Source organism: Medicago truncatula, chromosome 1 (genome assembly GCF_003473485.1).
Source record: "Medicago truncatula cultivar Jemalong A17 chromosome 1, MtrunA17r5.0-ANR, whole genome shotgun sequence".
NCBI lineage: Eukaryota > Viridiplantae > Streptophyta > Magnoliopsida > Fabales > Fabaceae > Medicago > Medicago truncatula.
Genome location: NC_053042.1, coordinates 27,524,775 through 27,539,362, shown reverse-complemented (window position 1 = coordinate 27,539,362; position 14,588 = coordinate 27,524,775). Strand labels below are relative to the sequence as shown.

The 14,588-nt window shown below is 33.7% G+C and overlaps 1 protein-coding gene across 8 annotated transcripts; it reads right to left on the bottom strand.

Moving 5' to 3' along the window:
* Positions 1-356: 356 nt before the first annotated feature.
* Positions 357-14,566, bottom strand: LOC25483579 (carbon catabolite repressor protein 4 homolog 2). 8 transcript variants are annotated; one of them, XR_005642205.1, is made up of 13 exons: positions 14,254-14,539; positions 8,346-8,980; positions 7,785-7,871; positions 7,621-7,698; positions 7,453-7,539; positions 7,276-7,362; positions 6,734-6,787; positions 6,561-6,652; positions 6,354-6,468; positions 6,070-6,214; positions 5,824-5,987; positions 4,731-4,827; positions 357-1,386 (listed from the first exon to the last, which is right to left on the bottom strand). XR_005642205.1 is itself a non-coding variant. In XM_039826874.1 (12 exons), exons 2-11 carry the CDS (start codon positions 8,958-8,960, stop codon positions 5,833-5,835), a joined length of 1,515 nt encoding a protein of 504 aa, XP_039682808.1. In that variant the 5' UTR covers positions 8,961-8,980; positions 14,254-14,538; the 3' UTR covers positions 4,531-4,827; positions 5,824-5,832. The 8 variants fall into 8 exon arrangements, 4 of the variants coding, with proteins under 4 accessions (XP_039682808.1, XP_039682804.1, XP_013467728.1 ...); XR_005642203.1 differs by having other exon boundaries at positions 4,731-4,822; positions 14,254-14,537; XR_005642206.1 differs by lacking the exon at positions 357-1,386 and adding an exon at positions 2,316-2,437.
* Between the last annotated feature and the right edge of the window lie 22 nt (positions 14,567-14,588).

Here is a 14,588-nt window from a genome sequence, read left to right as displayed (position 1 = left end):
CTTATCACCTTGAGTTTGATGTGAATGGTGTAATTAACCAATACCAATTTTAACGTGTATTATGTAACACAGAAAATTGGACGATTGCCTTCTATGCTCATTAGTTTCATTTGCAGCAGCAATGGTAAATACGACCCTGAGGAGTTGTGACGCCGTTGATTTCTATGCTCATATGATCGTAGAGGACTGGTGGGACAATTTTGAATCAAGTGTCCGACTGTCTTACAATATTGGCAACAATTTGAAGAAATATGACCCTTCTTTCCTAAACATAATATCGTTAAAGAGACACGATGGTAAAGGAATAAGGTAATAAATGACGTTAATGATGAATTTTTCCATTAATAAGAAAAAGAATGCCCATGCTTACGGCAATAACCACAAAATTCGGTCGTAGAAACAACAACGAATTTTTCCATTAATAAAGAATGAAAAAAATTGTTGCAATTCACGAGACTAACACTTCAGGGGAATTTTGTAGAATTGGGTTGATGATGTCACAAATTGAATAGGTGATGCTGATGGTGTTAAGATATGTTCTACGTGTTTTTTTTTGGTACAAGAGAGGGCAAAGCCAAAAAGAAAACAGAATTAAGAAGCTAATTGAACAAAAAGGATTCTTTTGACCTCGAGGCCGCTTCCAACCTATATAGATGATTTCCTTCAACTTTCGACCAATATGAACATGCTTCAGGTTACAATCTTCAATATTTTGGACAAATCTTCAAATTAAAGAAATTGGGTTGTTCGGCCTAATAAAATCAGCTTCAAAAATAATTTCATTCCTCCACTTCCACAAGTACCAACATGTCGTCATGAAAGTTGTCTTCCAACTTAAACTGTTCGTCCCAATGTCTTTCTTGATGAGGTTATTGAAGAACCAATCCCTGCAATCGAAAGAAAAGAAATTAGTTATAAAATCATATGGAACGATGTAAAGCCATACTTGGGTAGCGTGGATGCAATCGCGAAGCACATGAAGAACAATTTCATCTTCATTTCCACAACACGGACAAGTAGGAGAGATTCCACCACCCCATTTACTCCTTTTGAAATTTGTAAGAATACGCTCGTGCGTAGCCAACCAAATAAAGGTTTGGATGCGATGTGGGTCATGCCACTTCCAAATACTTTTCCAGTCACCTTCCAAAATCGGGCAATCCTGATGTTGCAAAGAATAAGCACTTTGAACTGTGAAATGGTGGGTATTGGTTCCACCCCACCCAATAGAGTCTGGACCATCATCATCATTAGGGATTGGAAGCGCAAGAATTTGATTAACAGTGTCAGCTGGCAAGTTATTTATGAGAAAATCAATGTTCCAATCTCCAGAAGGACTAAGAACATCCCTTACCGATAGAGTTATATCCATGTAGGTCTGGTTACCTATAGACATAAGTGATCCATTGTTAGGAACTCATTTATCTAGCCAAAACATATAGAATAATTGGAAAAGCAAGCAACAAACCAACTGAATAAAAAAAAAAAAAAATCGTTTACTCGAAAAAAAGAAAAAGAAACCTAAGCTCTACCATGTAGAAACTCAGAAAGATACGATAAATATCTCTATATTCAATGTGTGTCTCAAGTACAAGTAGATGGTCCTATTTATATTATAGGATTTGGAGACAAAGAAATATAAAATTTAATTATACAAAAATACTAATTACTCCTAGTATAATTACAATATAAGTACAATAAATGGAGAATCATAATATGTCTTAACAACTTTAATTTAGATTCAATTCTGAATCAAGGTAAATTCTACTCGAAAACACTCAAATATATCAAAATCAATTATACAATTCTTGAATTAATTTTGCATCCTCCAAAAGTAAAATAGAGCATACTGGAGTTCTATGGTGGCAAAAATTTATTTTGTTTTAATTGTAAAAATGAGTTTTGATAAAAGTGAGTTTAATGTAAAATTGCTTAAGTTTAGATCCATTCACATGAAAGTGAGCATAACAATTTTAATGTAAAAGTCATGTTTGCACGCAAAAGCTATAAATCGTAACTTCAAATTATCAATTCTAAAGATAAAAGCAATCTAATCGAGAAACTCCAAATATGACTGACCAAATCAATTTTAACTCTTCATGATCACTTGACTCCCAAAAGTCAATCCAAAAATACCCTCAGCCTTCTTCGAAAAAGTGATTTGTTTAGTTTAGAGGAGTCAGATCCTTGTGTGTGGTAAATGGTGTTTTGGTTTGGAACTTGATTACTTCTTCTTATAGCCAGCGATGTAAAGGAGATTAACCTTGAATTTGCAAGAAATGTTGAAGACACACATCTCATACTTATTAAAGATAAGGTAACATATATCCAAGAACGTCCTTAAGAATTGAAGCAATAACCAATTGTTGTCCTCAGCTAGAAAACTTTTTCCATCTACTAGAATGCGAGGTGCATTAAATTTCCGAACACTAAAAATCTGCAAGTCCGAGGTAAAAGTTGCATCGTCAAACTCAAAACGGTTTACCTAATGCAGACTGATTTGTTTACTTCGCAACTACATAACTATTGATGTAAAAAAGATTAATTGGATACATGTTTTATGTTAGACCATCCACAATGCAGCACCCAATTTGGGTGCTTAAACGGGTTTCAATTGTACACGTCATTCGTTTTATAATTAATACCGAATAAGCATTCAATCTCTCCAACCCAGCATCTTAAAATATTGAAGTAATTTAGTTATAAATATAAAAAAACAATATTTATTATTATTTTTATTAATAATTCAAGAAACTATTATTTGCAATTATTATATAATTTAACTATTATATGCAACTATTATATAATTTATTTTTTAATATTAAAATAATACAATATTTGAATATAGAGAAAAAATATAATTAATTATACATGTAGGATCCATGAGTAACAGGAGAGAGAGAGAGTGCCTATAAAAGCATCCATCTTTATAAACATCATATTTATTTATTGATGTCACAATGAGTGTGCCTATTAACCATGGTGCTAAATAAGGGAAGGATCCCCGCGTAGATGGCCTTTGGAACACTAAAGAATTGGCAAATTGAAGGAAATAAATGGATAACAAAAACACAATTTTATTCAAAGACTGAGATAAAAAAGGTACTTTCCAACAGGCGTTTCCCTTCTGCTGACTGCTCTATTTACTCAACGTTTACATACAAGAATGACATCCTTCTACAATCGTGTTCTCCTATTTATTATATAATCTAACTACCTCTAACAAATCAACTAACCACCCTAAATGTCACTAACTAACGTCTCATTTATCCTCTATCCTAACATTCGTAGCAATTTCTCTGTGTTGTGATGCAACATTGTGCTCTTAATGCTTCTCCGACATTCAATTGATATTGATCTTTTGACTTGGAGCGTGGTAGACATAGACATCCCATGTAAGGGACATATGGGTAAGGACATTTGTAGATGTTGGTTGTAAGACATCGAATTAGATTTACAATCACACACACACTGTCAAAACATAATGCTTATCTTTTAGCTAATTGAGCGAGACATCAAAGATAAGAGTGAAATTGAGATCTATGAGGAGTGACATGTGAAGGTATAATTGGGACAGAAAGAGTTTATAATCAATCAAAGAAAGACATTAGTGAATTAATTAATCAATCTTAATCTCATGACAACTTGTTAAATCTTATAGTTTCACCAACCATCAACAATCTAATAAATTACTACCATATTTTTTAATAATCATAGTAGCTAAAAGGTTCATTAACCAAGTCCATGTGGTTATGATAAAACAAAATACTTTGATGACACATTGCTACAATCGTGAGCCAAAATTAGATTTGGGTTGTCAACAGCCAAAATTGTTTCCCCCGAATTTCTCAGTTTTAGGGTTCTAAAACTTCATAATTTGAAGCATCAATGTCACCAATAAACGTGTTTTCCAAGAGTTGTGTAACGATGTGATTTTGTTACTCACAACCATCTAGCACCATCTAGGCTGCAGAAATGGACCTTATTCAAAAGTTTCTTCTTGTCACGGTTAGCTATGGCAACAAAACTCATATCAGTGGGTACCCGACGAAACCAAATTCAATTTGACGGGTTTTCCCCTGCTTTGACGAGGTTTGGGTATAGGTATCCATCCCGAACTCATACTCAAACTCGTCCCGAATGTACAAATCAATTTACTACCCTTTTTATATAAATAGAAACTCAAACTATAAATCATTTCACTAACACAGTCTGAGTCTCAGTCTTCTCAATCACCACAACCATCGATCGTTGTCATCTCTTTGTTGAATAATACATCAAAATATTGCGCTCGAGACTAAAAAAATACCTTTATTTATATCTAAAAATATATATTATTCACTGTGGGGATACTCAAATCCATCGGAAAAGGGGATGGGGATGAGATTCGATTTCTCATCCCCATTCGATTTCACTGTGGGGATACTTTTGTGTTTTCCCAAAAGATGGGTCAAGATTTTTTCTTTTACTTGTAAGACAAGTAAAAGAAAAAACATGGGCTCAGCCGCCACTAAATTGGAAAAAACATGGTTTGTTCACTAGGATGTATTAGAGCCAGTAAGGCATCTTTGAAGAAATTTTTGCCTTTACAAAGGGAAAAAGATTTGAAGCGAAGGTTGGGAGGGAAAAGGGACAAAGAAGAAGTAATAAGGCATGATCACCGTAATTTTTCTATGAGTAAGGTAACATGATACAAAGCAGATCACTGCAAGGATCCCGCGTGGAGATACCTGGAAAATACATGCACGATCCACCATTCTTACAATAACTTCTGGCCAAATGCTTCTTTCAGCCTTTTTCTTTATGTGTCTCTGGACTGGATCTGAACTACAAAACAAAGATTGAATTACTATTATCAATAACAATAACGAATTAAACTATCCTGGCACAGAACAAGAAACTGATGTGGGATTGGAGTTATAAGTCGGTGAAATATAAACTTGAACATTCTTTTATAATCATATTGAGATTCACATAGTTAAGTTTTAACCAGCACACGAGTGAATAATGTCAGAAAAGACGGGATATACCAAATAGTAGGCCCTACTTCATTTCATTAGATTCATAAAGAAGGAAGGGAAATTTTTCAAAGGCAGGCGAATACAACAGCAAATCCAGTATTCCAACAAATCACATAAACCACAGTTCTATATGGGTGAAACAGATGCATTGGTTGAAATATAATTAGGACCATGTAATTTTACTATAATGTATGAGTATTGTCAGAAATTTACAGGACTTCAGTTTTACTTTTAGATTGTTTAGGTACTGGTTTAAAATTATTACCAGGCATGTGTTATAATAAAGTTTAGCACTAGTTTAAAAAGTTTTCGTGTCATAAAATTTTATAAAATCTTAACACAGTGGAGATAGCTGGTACTGAGTTTTTATGTCTATACAAAGCTAGTCGTATATCAAAATTATAAGGCAGGCTTTAAGCACTTCCAATTCCACCATGTCATTATTTTCATCCATTACATCCTAATCTCACACTCTAAGTGACAACCTAATCAAGCTCATCCTTTGTCAGATAATAAACACTTAGTTACCCAGCCTTTTAGAGTTTATACGAGCAACTACAAAACAAAATGTTCAAAGAATATGAAACTGATAACTTCAACATGAGAGAATTTCCAACTATAAATTCCAGCAGCATCTAAGCATTAAGCCATCAATATGTCCATAACAAAAGAAATAAAATGGCTTCAGCCAATAATTTTTCTAAATATTAATACAATATTCTTAAACAAAAAATCTTAACAACATCAATACAAATCAAGCAAAAATACAAATATGGAAGGGAAGGGTAAGAATTGTACCTACCTTAAAGTATCAATGCCTAGACTTAGACTTATTTTTGCAGCAGCGGAACTCGGCTAGGAGTGCTATATGATCCGAGGACCATCCAGGTGAAGGAAGTGCAGTGTCCTTCCTCAAACTCTCTTCATCCAATAACTCCAATAATGACTCCACAACTAATGAATCCGCTGAAACCAAAACCCGTACAACTTCATAAAAATATGACAAAGTCAAATTTATAACAAAAATGCAACATGGCAAGACATTCACCTGTGTAAAATATGTAGTCTAGAGTGCCTACAAAATCTCCAGTAACGCTTGTGAACAAAGGTTCGTTTGTTCCGCCATCCAGTCTCCTTTTATGCTGCTCGAATGCAAGACCTGCTGTTCTTGCAAAAGACGAGTATGCGCTGACCTAAAATTTGAAGTCACATACAACCAATAATAAATTAAATAAGGCAAAAGATTGGAAAGAGTATATAGAACTAAAATGGGTAAACATGCATCATCAATAAACCATATCTTTAAGAGAAGCACTTTGATGAATATATTACCAGTGGCAATTGGTGAACCAACTTGCTATGAGGGCGTAAAATATTAAGCGGATCAACTGTTAAATCAGGATGTGACGGGTCTACCTTCCCCATTGCAAGAAGTGCATGAGGAGCACTGCAACAAAGTTCAGAATAACCTTTTATGTAAACAAATAAATAACCCTTGCACAATAAAATAAAATTAAATTGAGAAAGAATTCACCATACCTTCCTGGAACAGAATTGAAGTCTCCACAAACCAACATTGGAGTGTCCGCACTTGTAGCTATTTTTTCCAACCCCTTTAAGAGAGTATGCACCTAAAGAGAGGGGAGAAAATTAGTAGCTGCTACTTTCAAAACTAACCGTAAAGCATGAAACAAACCAAAAAAATAGCTTACCTGCCAGAGTTTGACATCTTTTAAATCTTGCTGAACATGAACATGTGTATTTGCCTAAGTCCACAAAAGCAATATTGACATGTGGTTTAAAAATGAATCTCTGAAACCAAATATCTAACATGGCCCCTTTTATGAGACTTTACAGCCAATAAATGGGAAAGAAAAGCAACTTAAGGCCACTACAATTATAAGATTTTATACATGACTAACAACCATTAGCAAAATAAGACACCAGAGTACCAGACCACCTCGACAACCTAAGATGGTCTCTCTATCTCTCCCTATGTATACATCTTTATCAGATATTTGACAATGACGACTCTTACTGACAAATGGATAATTAATAATAGTCAATATCCATGAAGTGTGGCACTAGATTATCCTTTTGGGACAAATACTCAACAAATGTTGCAATTACAATCTGGTACTGAGGAACAACAAACAAAAGCAATGGAAATAAAATGCCATCTATGTAACACACATCATGGACAATTAAGACGAACAAAAACGACTGTAAATTAAAGCAACAAAAAAGAGCTTACCACACAAAGAAGTTGTCTTTTCCCAAGATTATCAACTAGTTGATTGTTAACTTTTGTTTCTAGAACCACTATTAGTGCAACATTATCCTAAGAGTACAATGAAATTTTGGTAAGCAAAAGTCAGAGGACTATCCAGTAAAGCAGAACTGAAATGTAATCTTTGGGGAAATAAGCCACCTTGACTAGCCGATTCAAGGCAGCTTTCTTCTGAGCGGTTGGAATCATGGCCTCGGTTAAAGACTGTGCAGCCTTATTGAACTCAACCTGCATGCAAGCCACACATGATTCTAATGTCTGTACAAATGGAACTCAAGTAACTGTAAACAAAAAAAATCAATTCCCAACCTCATATTTCTTCACATGGGAAAATTTGTCTCTGCGAAAAAATGTCGCACAACCATCAATTGTGGTGCCACTGGATACCTGTAAACCCACAATTAGCAGGTTAACATAAAAAATATATATATATGAAGACTTAGGACCACAAGGGACCAGAGTATTGCAATAACCTCGGTTGTTTTTCTCTTGAAAAGACTGTGATAGCCATGTTTGTCCAATTCAGGAGCAAAAAATTCCTCATAATGGTCATTTTGAACCTGGAGGAAAAAAGGTGAACTGTTATCTTCTACTTAATATTTTCATATGTTCCCAAGGGATTGTATTGTGAACTTATAGGTCATCAGAAAATAAAAATTCTAAATTAAACTCCCACACCCCATCCAAACCGATAAAAAAAAAACGGACAACACAGATTCACATGCATGGAAATTATAGAAATGGTTCGTTGTTATTTATGAAATTCATAAGAGTATCCTAATCATTTATAACTGTGGCAATCCAAGTTTTAATACAATAGAATAAGCTGCATGTAGCAGGTATTTTGACACAACCAATTCCATAATCAAGCATGCATCAAAACAAACAAGATTTGAACACTTTAAAGACGGGTAACCAATTGTGAAATAAATTCAAATATTAACATAACACCAAACTCATAAAAAGTTGAAGAAACAATATATTAATCATGTTTTTCAACCACCAAAACCATAACGAAGAACATGTTAATGTACCTCCTGAAGGCAAATTATGTCTGCAGCATAATCAACAATTTCCCGTAACAAATTTTGCCTGCGATATGGCCAAGAAAGTGCCCACGGAGGGCAGTAGCTATAGAGATCATTTGAGGCACATGTCTCAGACAAGACATTGTATGACAGAGCAGTAAAAGTTCCTGAAGATGTCATGCGCCTATCTAGGTCTAAATGCCCCATCCCATCAACACGTATAATTCGGCGAGGAATTGGTGAAGGAGCAGGAATGACCCTATTAGTTTGTAAAGTGCTAGCTTGTCCCACAGGTGATTTTGTCACTGCATCAACTACAGAATATTCAAACTTAAGGACGTGACCAATGTCATCAGCAGTTGGGGTATAAGTCTTGGATCGTCCAACTTCGAACCAAGTTTCATTGCCATTTCTGATACCAGCTGAATACATAGGAGCTGCATGCCCATTCGTCAAACTAGCACTTGATGCAGAGCCAGATAACTTGGAATCGGTTATCCCAACATTTGAACTAGATAGGACATCCTCCGTGATCTGAGCACTACTATCTCCCAATATCTTGACCTGAAACTTTTCCACCCCACTTTTCGCATCTTCTTGTGTATCGCTGTTTAGCACCATCGAAGACAACGCCGACACCGCTAAAAATTAGAGAAAATTACATAATTAAGTGTAATTATACGTGTCGGTCGGTGTCAGACACGACAACCCTAATCCGAGGAGTGTCCATACATTTTAATTAAATAAATTGGTGTCTATCTTTTTACATTTGTGGACGTGACCGTGTCCGTGTCGTGTTCGTGTCGGAGTTCATGCTTAGTAAATAGGAAATATGCGCGCAAGATTCGTGCTATCACGACAAATGTGATAATTCGCTAAGAGTGTAAGCACAACAACATTTAGAATTAACCAAATTTAGATAATGAAACAGAATATAATCACGACAAACCTAGAGAAAATTGCAAAGTGACGACGAAGCAGTTTTGACGCAAGCGTGAGATGTTTGAACGGCGTGAGATTTTTGAACAGCGTGAGAGAAGCAGGTTGAGATGAAGCGTTTCTTCCGTTCCCACCGTCGAGGCATGGCGGCGCGGACGGCGGAGAAGTAGGAGCGAGATTGTCGTTCGTGAATTGGACGATTAGGTTTTAGATTGAGAGCGTTGAAATTGGGGGTTTTGAAGTTTGAGATTTTCAGAGATTGAAGCCTTGAGAAAGCGGGAAAATATTTTTGCGTATAAAATAATCAAATATTTTTACGGTCTATGTAAAAATATTTTTACTGTCAAATTAATTACATAGACCGTAAAAATCCTACCCCAAAATTTTTTATATATATTTTTTATAAGCCAAAATAAATTATATTAACACTAACAAATGCAATCGCATAAGCACAAAGCGTGCCAAAATAATTACGAAAAGTACAACAAGTTTGTCAAAAATAGATAAAAATTAGATGATACCCAAACACATAAGTGGGCTCGACCACGACAAATGAGTATTGAAAATAAAGGTAGTGTTACTCGCTTTCAACCACCATAGAGAATATGATTTTACTTTATCTAACATACGTGGAATAGTGGTTTGTTGATTCTTGAATAACCCATTATTTCGTTCATTCCACAAGAGTCATATCAGATGAAAAAGGGATCGTCGCGATTTCAAACTACCTGCATAATTAATAAATTGCAAGAAATGATCTAAAATAACTTGAGTCTGCTCCATCAAATCCAAGCCACGCCCGCACCAACGGCCAAATAGCATTGAAAGTTGGACATGACAGAAACATATGGGTAGTGTCCTCGACATACCCACAACCTGTAACGCCCTAGTCGTTATTTTATTTATTTATGATTTATTAGAGTCTTTTATATGATTTTAAATAATTATTGTTGATTATGTGGTGTGTTATATTTTATTATATGGTTTATTTTAATATTAATTAGAATATGTGAGAATTATTATTATTTTGGAGGTTGGGGATTTAATTAGAAATTAATAGAATTAAGGGGGAGTTAAATGAAATAAAGGGGAGTTAAGTATTGGGAGTAGGAAAAGAAATAGTCAGAAAGCAGTTTCACGTACAACAGACAAATTTTGGGAGAAAAAGGGAGAAGAGCCAAGTAGAGCCAAGTGAACCAGATTTTTGTGCATTTGTTCATTTGAATTAAGGTAAGGGTGAGGTTTGCTTCAGTAGTATAGATTTTTAATTATGATTTTGGTTTAACAGGTTTATGGTAGAAATTGGGGATTTTGGGTTTATGTTGAATCCTTTGGTTTTTGGATGAATTGAGTGTAGGAATCACTGGTTTGATGTTAGAAATAAGTTTTGATTGCATACAGCATTTAGTTTTACATCTGTAAACTAATTTGGGGAGTGAAATTGAGGAAAATGAGATTTTTGGGAAAAACCTGCATTCTGCCCGTACTGATGTTCATCGCTCGTCCCGCGAGTAACCCTGTCTCGCCTCGCGCGTGAGCAACTTCATGGCTCGCCTCTCGAGCAGAACCACTCGCCATGGCGAGTTAGTGAGTGAGAACCTTGATTTTCAGATTGTTGTTATAAGGTGTTAATTGGTTAGTTTTGAGTGCCTAAATGATTTTAGAGAGGACTGAGATAATTTTTAGATTAAAAAGATGAATAGGGAGCTTTAAAATGAAGATTTAGTGAGAAAAATGTCAAAACTCCCGAGAGCACCCCTTTTCTTGTTCGCCAGCCTGAGCTCGCCATGACGAGCATATGCACTCGCGAGGCGAGTTGCCCAGTATCTGAGCTGTTTGTTCTTTGATTGAATAGAAAATGGGTGAAGGGCTCATGCCCTGGAACACCTTGTTGTTCAAAGCGTGAGGGCTTATGCCTTGATGAATGCTTTAACCATTCAATATTTAGTGAGGGCTTCTGCCATGTAAATTGGTACCACATGCATGTGCACTGTCGCATTGTCGAGGAGTCTTAGCGGTGTTGTCTAGTAGTTGCATGAGTCGTTGTTGTTGGTTGTAATTACCATTATTGTTGATGTTGTTAATTATGAAATATATATTGTATATTGAATAATTATTACTATGTTAGGGTGTTAGATTCAATTGATGAATTTTATATCTATTATTATTGTTGTGAATCTCACCCCTTCTGCTTGGAAATGTTGCCATTCATATGAGTAACTTGCAGATGATCCTGAGTAGTAGGTGGTGGCTCAAGTGTCTAGGGCTCTGATACGTACGGTATGGGATTACTTATTTATTTTCATTCCTAATGTATCAAATTTTGGAAACCTGTTGTGGAGCCTTTTATTGTTATTTGAAACAATTAATGATGAATATTTATGTTGCGGCCTTTGTGCTAGGATTTATTGTTGGATGTTGATGTTTAATGTTTGAAGAATATTCCGCCGCAAATTATTGATGTTTTATGAATGATGTTTATTAAATAGTTTTATATTCTATTTAAGAAATTTTAAAAAGTAGTGTGACATACCCGATTTGATGTTAAACTCTGATGTTATATTTATTATTTAATTGCTTTGGGATATCGGGGTGTTACACAACCAACCACACACAAACACGCTTCTAAAGGGATAATGCCACGAATAGCCAAATTTTTACTTGTTGAATGGGAAATATGAACTCGAGGCCACTAAAATGATATATTTGAAAATTGATTCATTTAACATATTATTTAGAAATCCAAAAATAAAAGTAATTTAATTAGGGAATAATTTTTTATTAATTTTTATCAATAGACAAAAATAAATTCATGTGAATTTATAGAGAATTCAATTTATTTTATTTTTAATTATTAGTATTAGCATTTTTGCTTTTAATATTTAAATTAATTTACATATTCTAGTAAAATAAACTAAACTACTTGCAAAATTATTTTATTTTTAATTTTTAGGTAATGATGATAAAGTATGTTAGTAAAGTAAACTAAATTGAGTTTTTGTCCAAAAATAATAATTTAGTTTTTTTTTAAGGGAATAATTTAGTTAATAGTTAAGCTTCTTAAGGACACACTTGTATTTCTTGAAATTATAAAATTGTGCAAATTCCTCCAAATTCGAAAAAAAGTTAAAACCTCCGCCTGAAATTTTTAAAAGTTACAATTTGTCCCTTTCGTCAGTTTTTCCGTTAGTCAACATGACGTCATATCCCATTTTTGATCCAATTTTTTCTCTTTTTACTCATCTTTTAAACTGATTTTACGAAATTTCGGTAGAGAGGTTATTTTAAAGTATCTCATTTTGGTTCCAAAGACGACAGTTTTAAGTTTTTAATATTATTTTTATTATTTTTTATGAAGTTGAACACGAGTGATGTTGTGAATTAGTTCTTGTTTGGTTCAGTTTTACAACAAAACTCACGTGTTTGGTTAACTATTTTTTGATGCGATTTTGCTCCAAACTCACGTATAACTTTTAAACTTAAAGATAGTAAGAGTAGCTTTTGCGTTAATGAGAATTACTTCTATGACGTTGTTGGTACTTTCTGATCCGTAGAATACATTTTACAAAATGCGTGCCTTTTATTTTTACTAGAAAAAAAAAAAGTTGAAATCCTTGTATTCACGCTTTAGAACCACACACCAAGGCTCTGTTTGGTAAAAATAACGGATAGCTGATAGCTTTTAGCTGATAAGTTAGCTGATAGCTTTTAGCTGATAAGCTAACTGAAGGGTTTGGTAAATATAGCGGTTCAACTAGCTCATAAATGTAAAATGACATAAAGAGTATTCTTAATCCATAATAAAAATTATATCATTAATTTAAATATTTGTAATTTTGTAAACTAATTTTTCTTTAAAAAAAATACTTTAAATTTATTAATTTAATATATCCTATGTATTATAAATTAAATTAAATTTTATTCACTAAAATTTTATCTTATATTTATTATCATTTAAGTGTTTCCACTTTATAAAGAAAATAACATTTACCTCAAAAAAAAAAAAAAGTAGCACTAATAGAGTAATACTAATAACAGAGAATAAAGAAAATAACAATTATCTCAAAAAAATAAAAAAAAAAGTAACACTAATAGAATAATGATATTTTGTTTCGTAAAAAAAAAAAAACGAAGATATATATTTTTTCAAAAAAAAAAAAAAAAGGTCAGCTGATATATGTACAAAAATTGGAATAAAAGGATAGTAGTCTTTATTACGTAGCTTATTATAAAAATTATAATGGATAAAAATACAATTTAAATGAAATAATAAGGGTAAAATTGAAAGAAAAAGTGAGAAGCTATAAGCTATAAGCTCAAACGCTACTTGGAATAGCTTCTGAAAAATAGCTTATAAGCTCGTGAAATAAGCTATAAGCTCATGGTGAAAAAGTGTTACCAAACAGAGCTTTTTTTGTCAAACGAGCTTATAAACTATAAGCTAAAAGCTCTTTTTTGGGGTTTCCCAAACAGACCCTTTCTTGTTAACTTAGAATCCTTGTTTTTTTACCTAAAGATAAAAAACACTGTACGATTATATTAAATTTATTAACTTAATAGAATTTAAATAATCATCTAAAATGCAAAAGAAATATAGTTTAGCACACATATTAAAACTCATTTTGATAACTATATATATATTTTTTTTATAACTATATATATATTTTTTTTGGACAAAGGCAAAGTTAAGCTATTTCATTCAAAATCAATGGGTACAAAGTAGCTGGTACAATGTTAAAAATTTGGGGAAGCTCTTGCGATACTATGAGATATAATATCACCAAATTCATTGAGAGGAATGTCGGTGACGGCAAGAGCATCAAATATAGTTTTGCAATCCGTTTGATATGGCCATTTTGAATTTTGATAGCTTCTAGTAAACCTATGATTTCAACTTCTAGAACAGTGGTGGACGAGTAAAAATAATCTGATTTGCCAAGCATAAACAGTCTGAAAGAGTCTCTAAAGCACATACCATTTGATCTCACTCAGCCTCCAAACATTGCGTCTCTTCAAAATATTGATCCCAAAATTCCATTTCTGTAGCTTCGTACACTGCTGATATTAAAGAATTCAAATAGGCCTTCAACAATGCACGTTGCAAAGACTATGATACATAAAAGAACTAGAATGAACTCCTGTGCGAATCGATCTGAAGGAGTCTCCTCCATAACTCTAGTCAGGATAGTAAGCAACCCCTCTCTCCCAGCCCGCTGCGGTTTAGAAATTGATATCGAAGATTTAAAAGCGGTTTAGAAATTGATATCGAAGATTTAAAATATGCAGAAAGAAACAATAATTGTGATGCTT

Bases quoted from the DNA above. Each gene is read 5' to 3' on its own strand.
- LOC25483579 (XM_039826874.1), bottom strand. From the start codon at position 8,960: ATGGTGCTAAACAGCGATACACAAGAAGATGCGAAAAGTGGGGTGGAA. The intron at 7,540-7,620 runs GTTGGGAATTGA...GCTTGCATGCAG, and splicing joins CCCATGTGAAGAAATATGAG to GTTGAGTTCAATAAGGCTGC. The intron at 6,653-6,733 runs GTAAGCTATTTT...CCCTCTCTTTAG, and splicing joins AAGATGTCAAACTCTGGCAG to GTGCATACTCTCTTAAAGGG.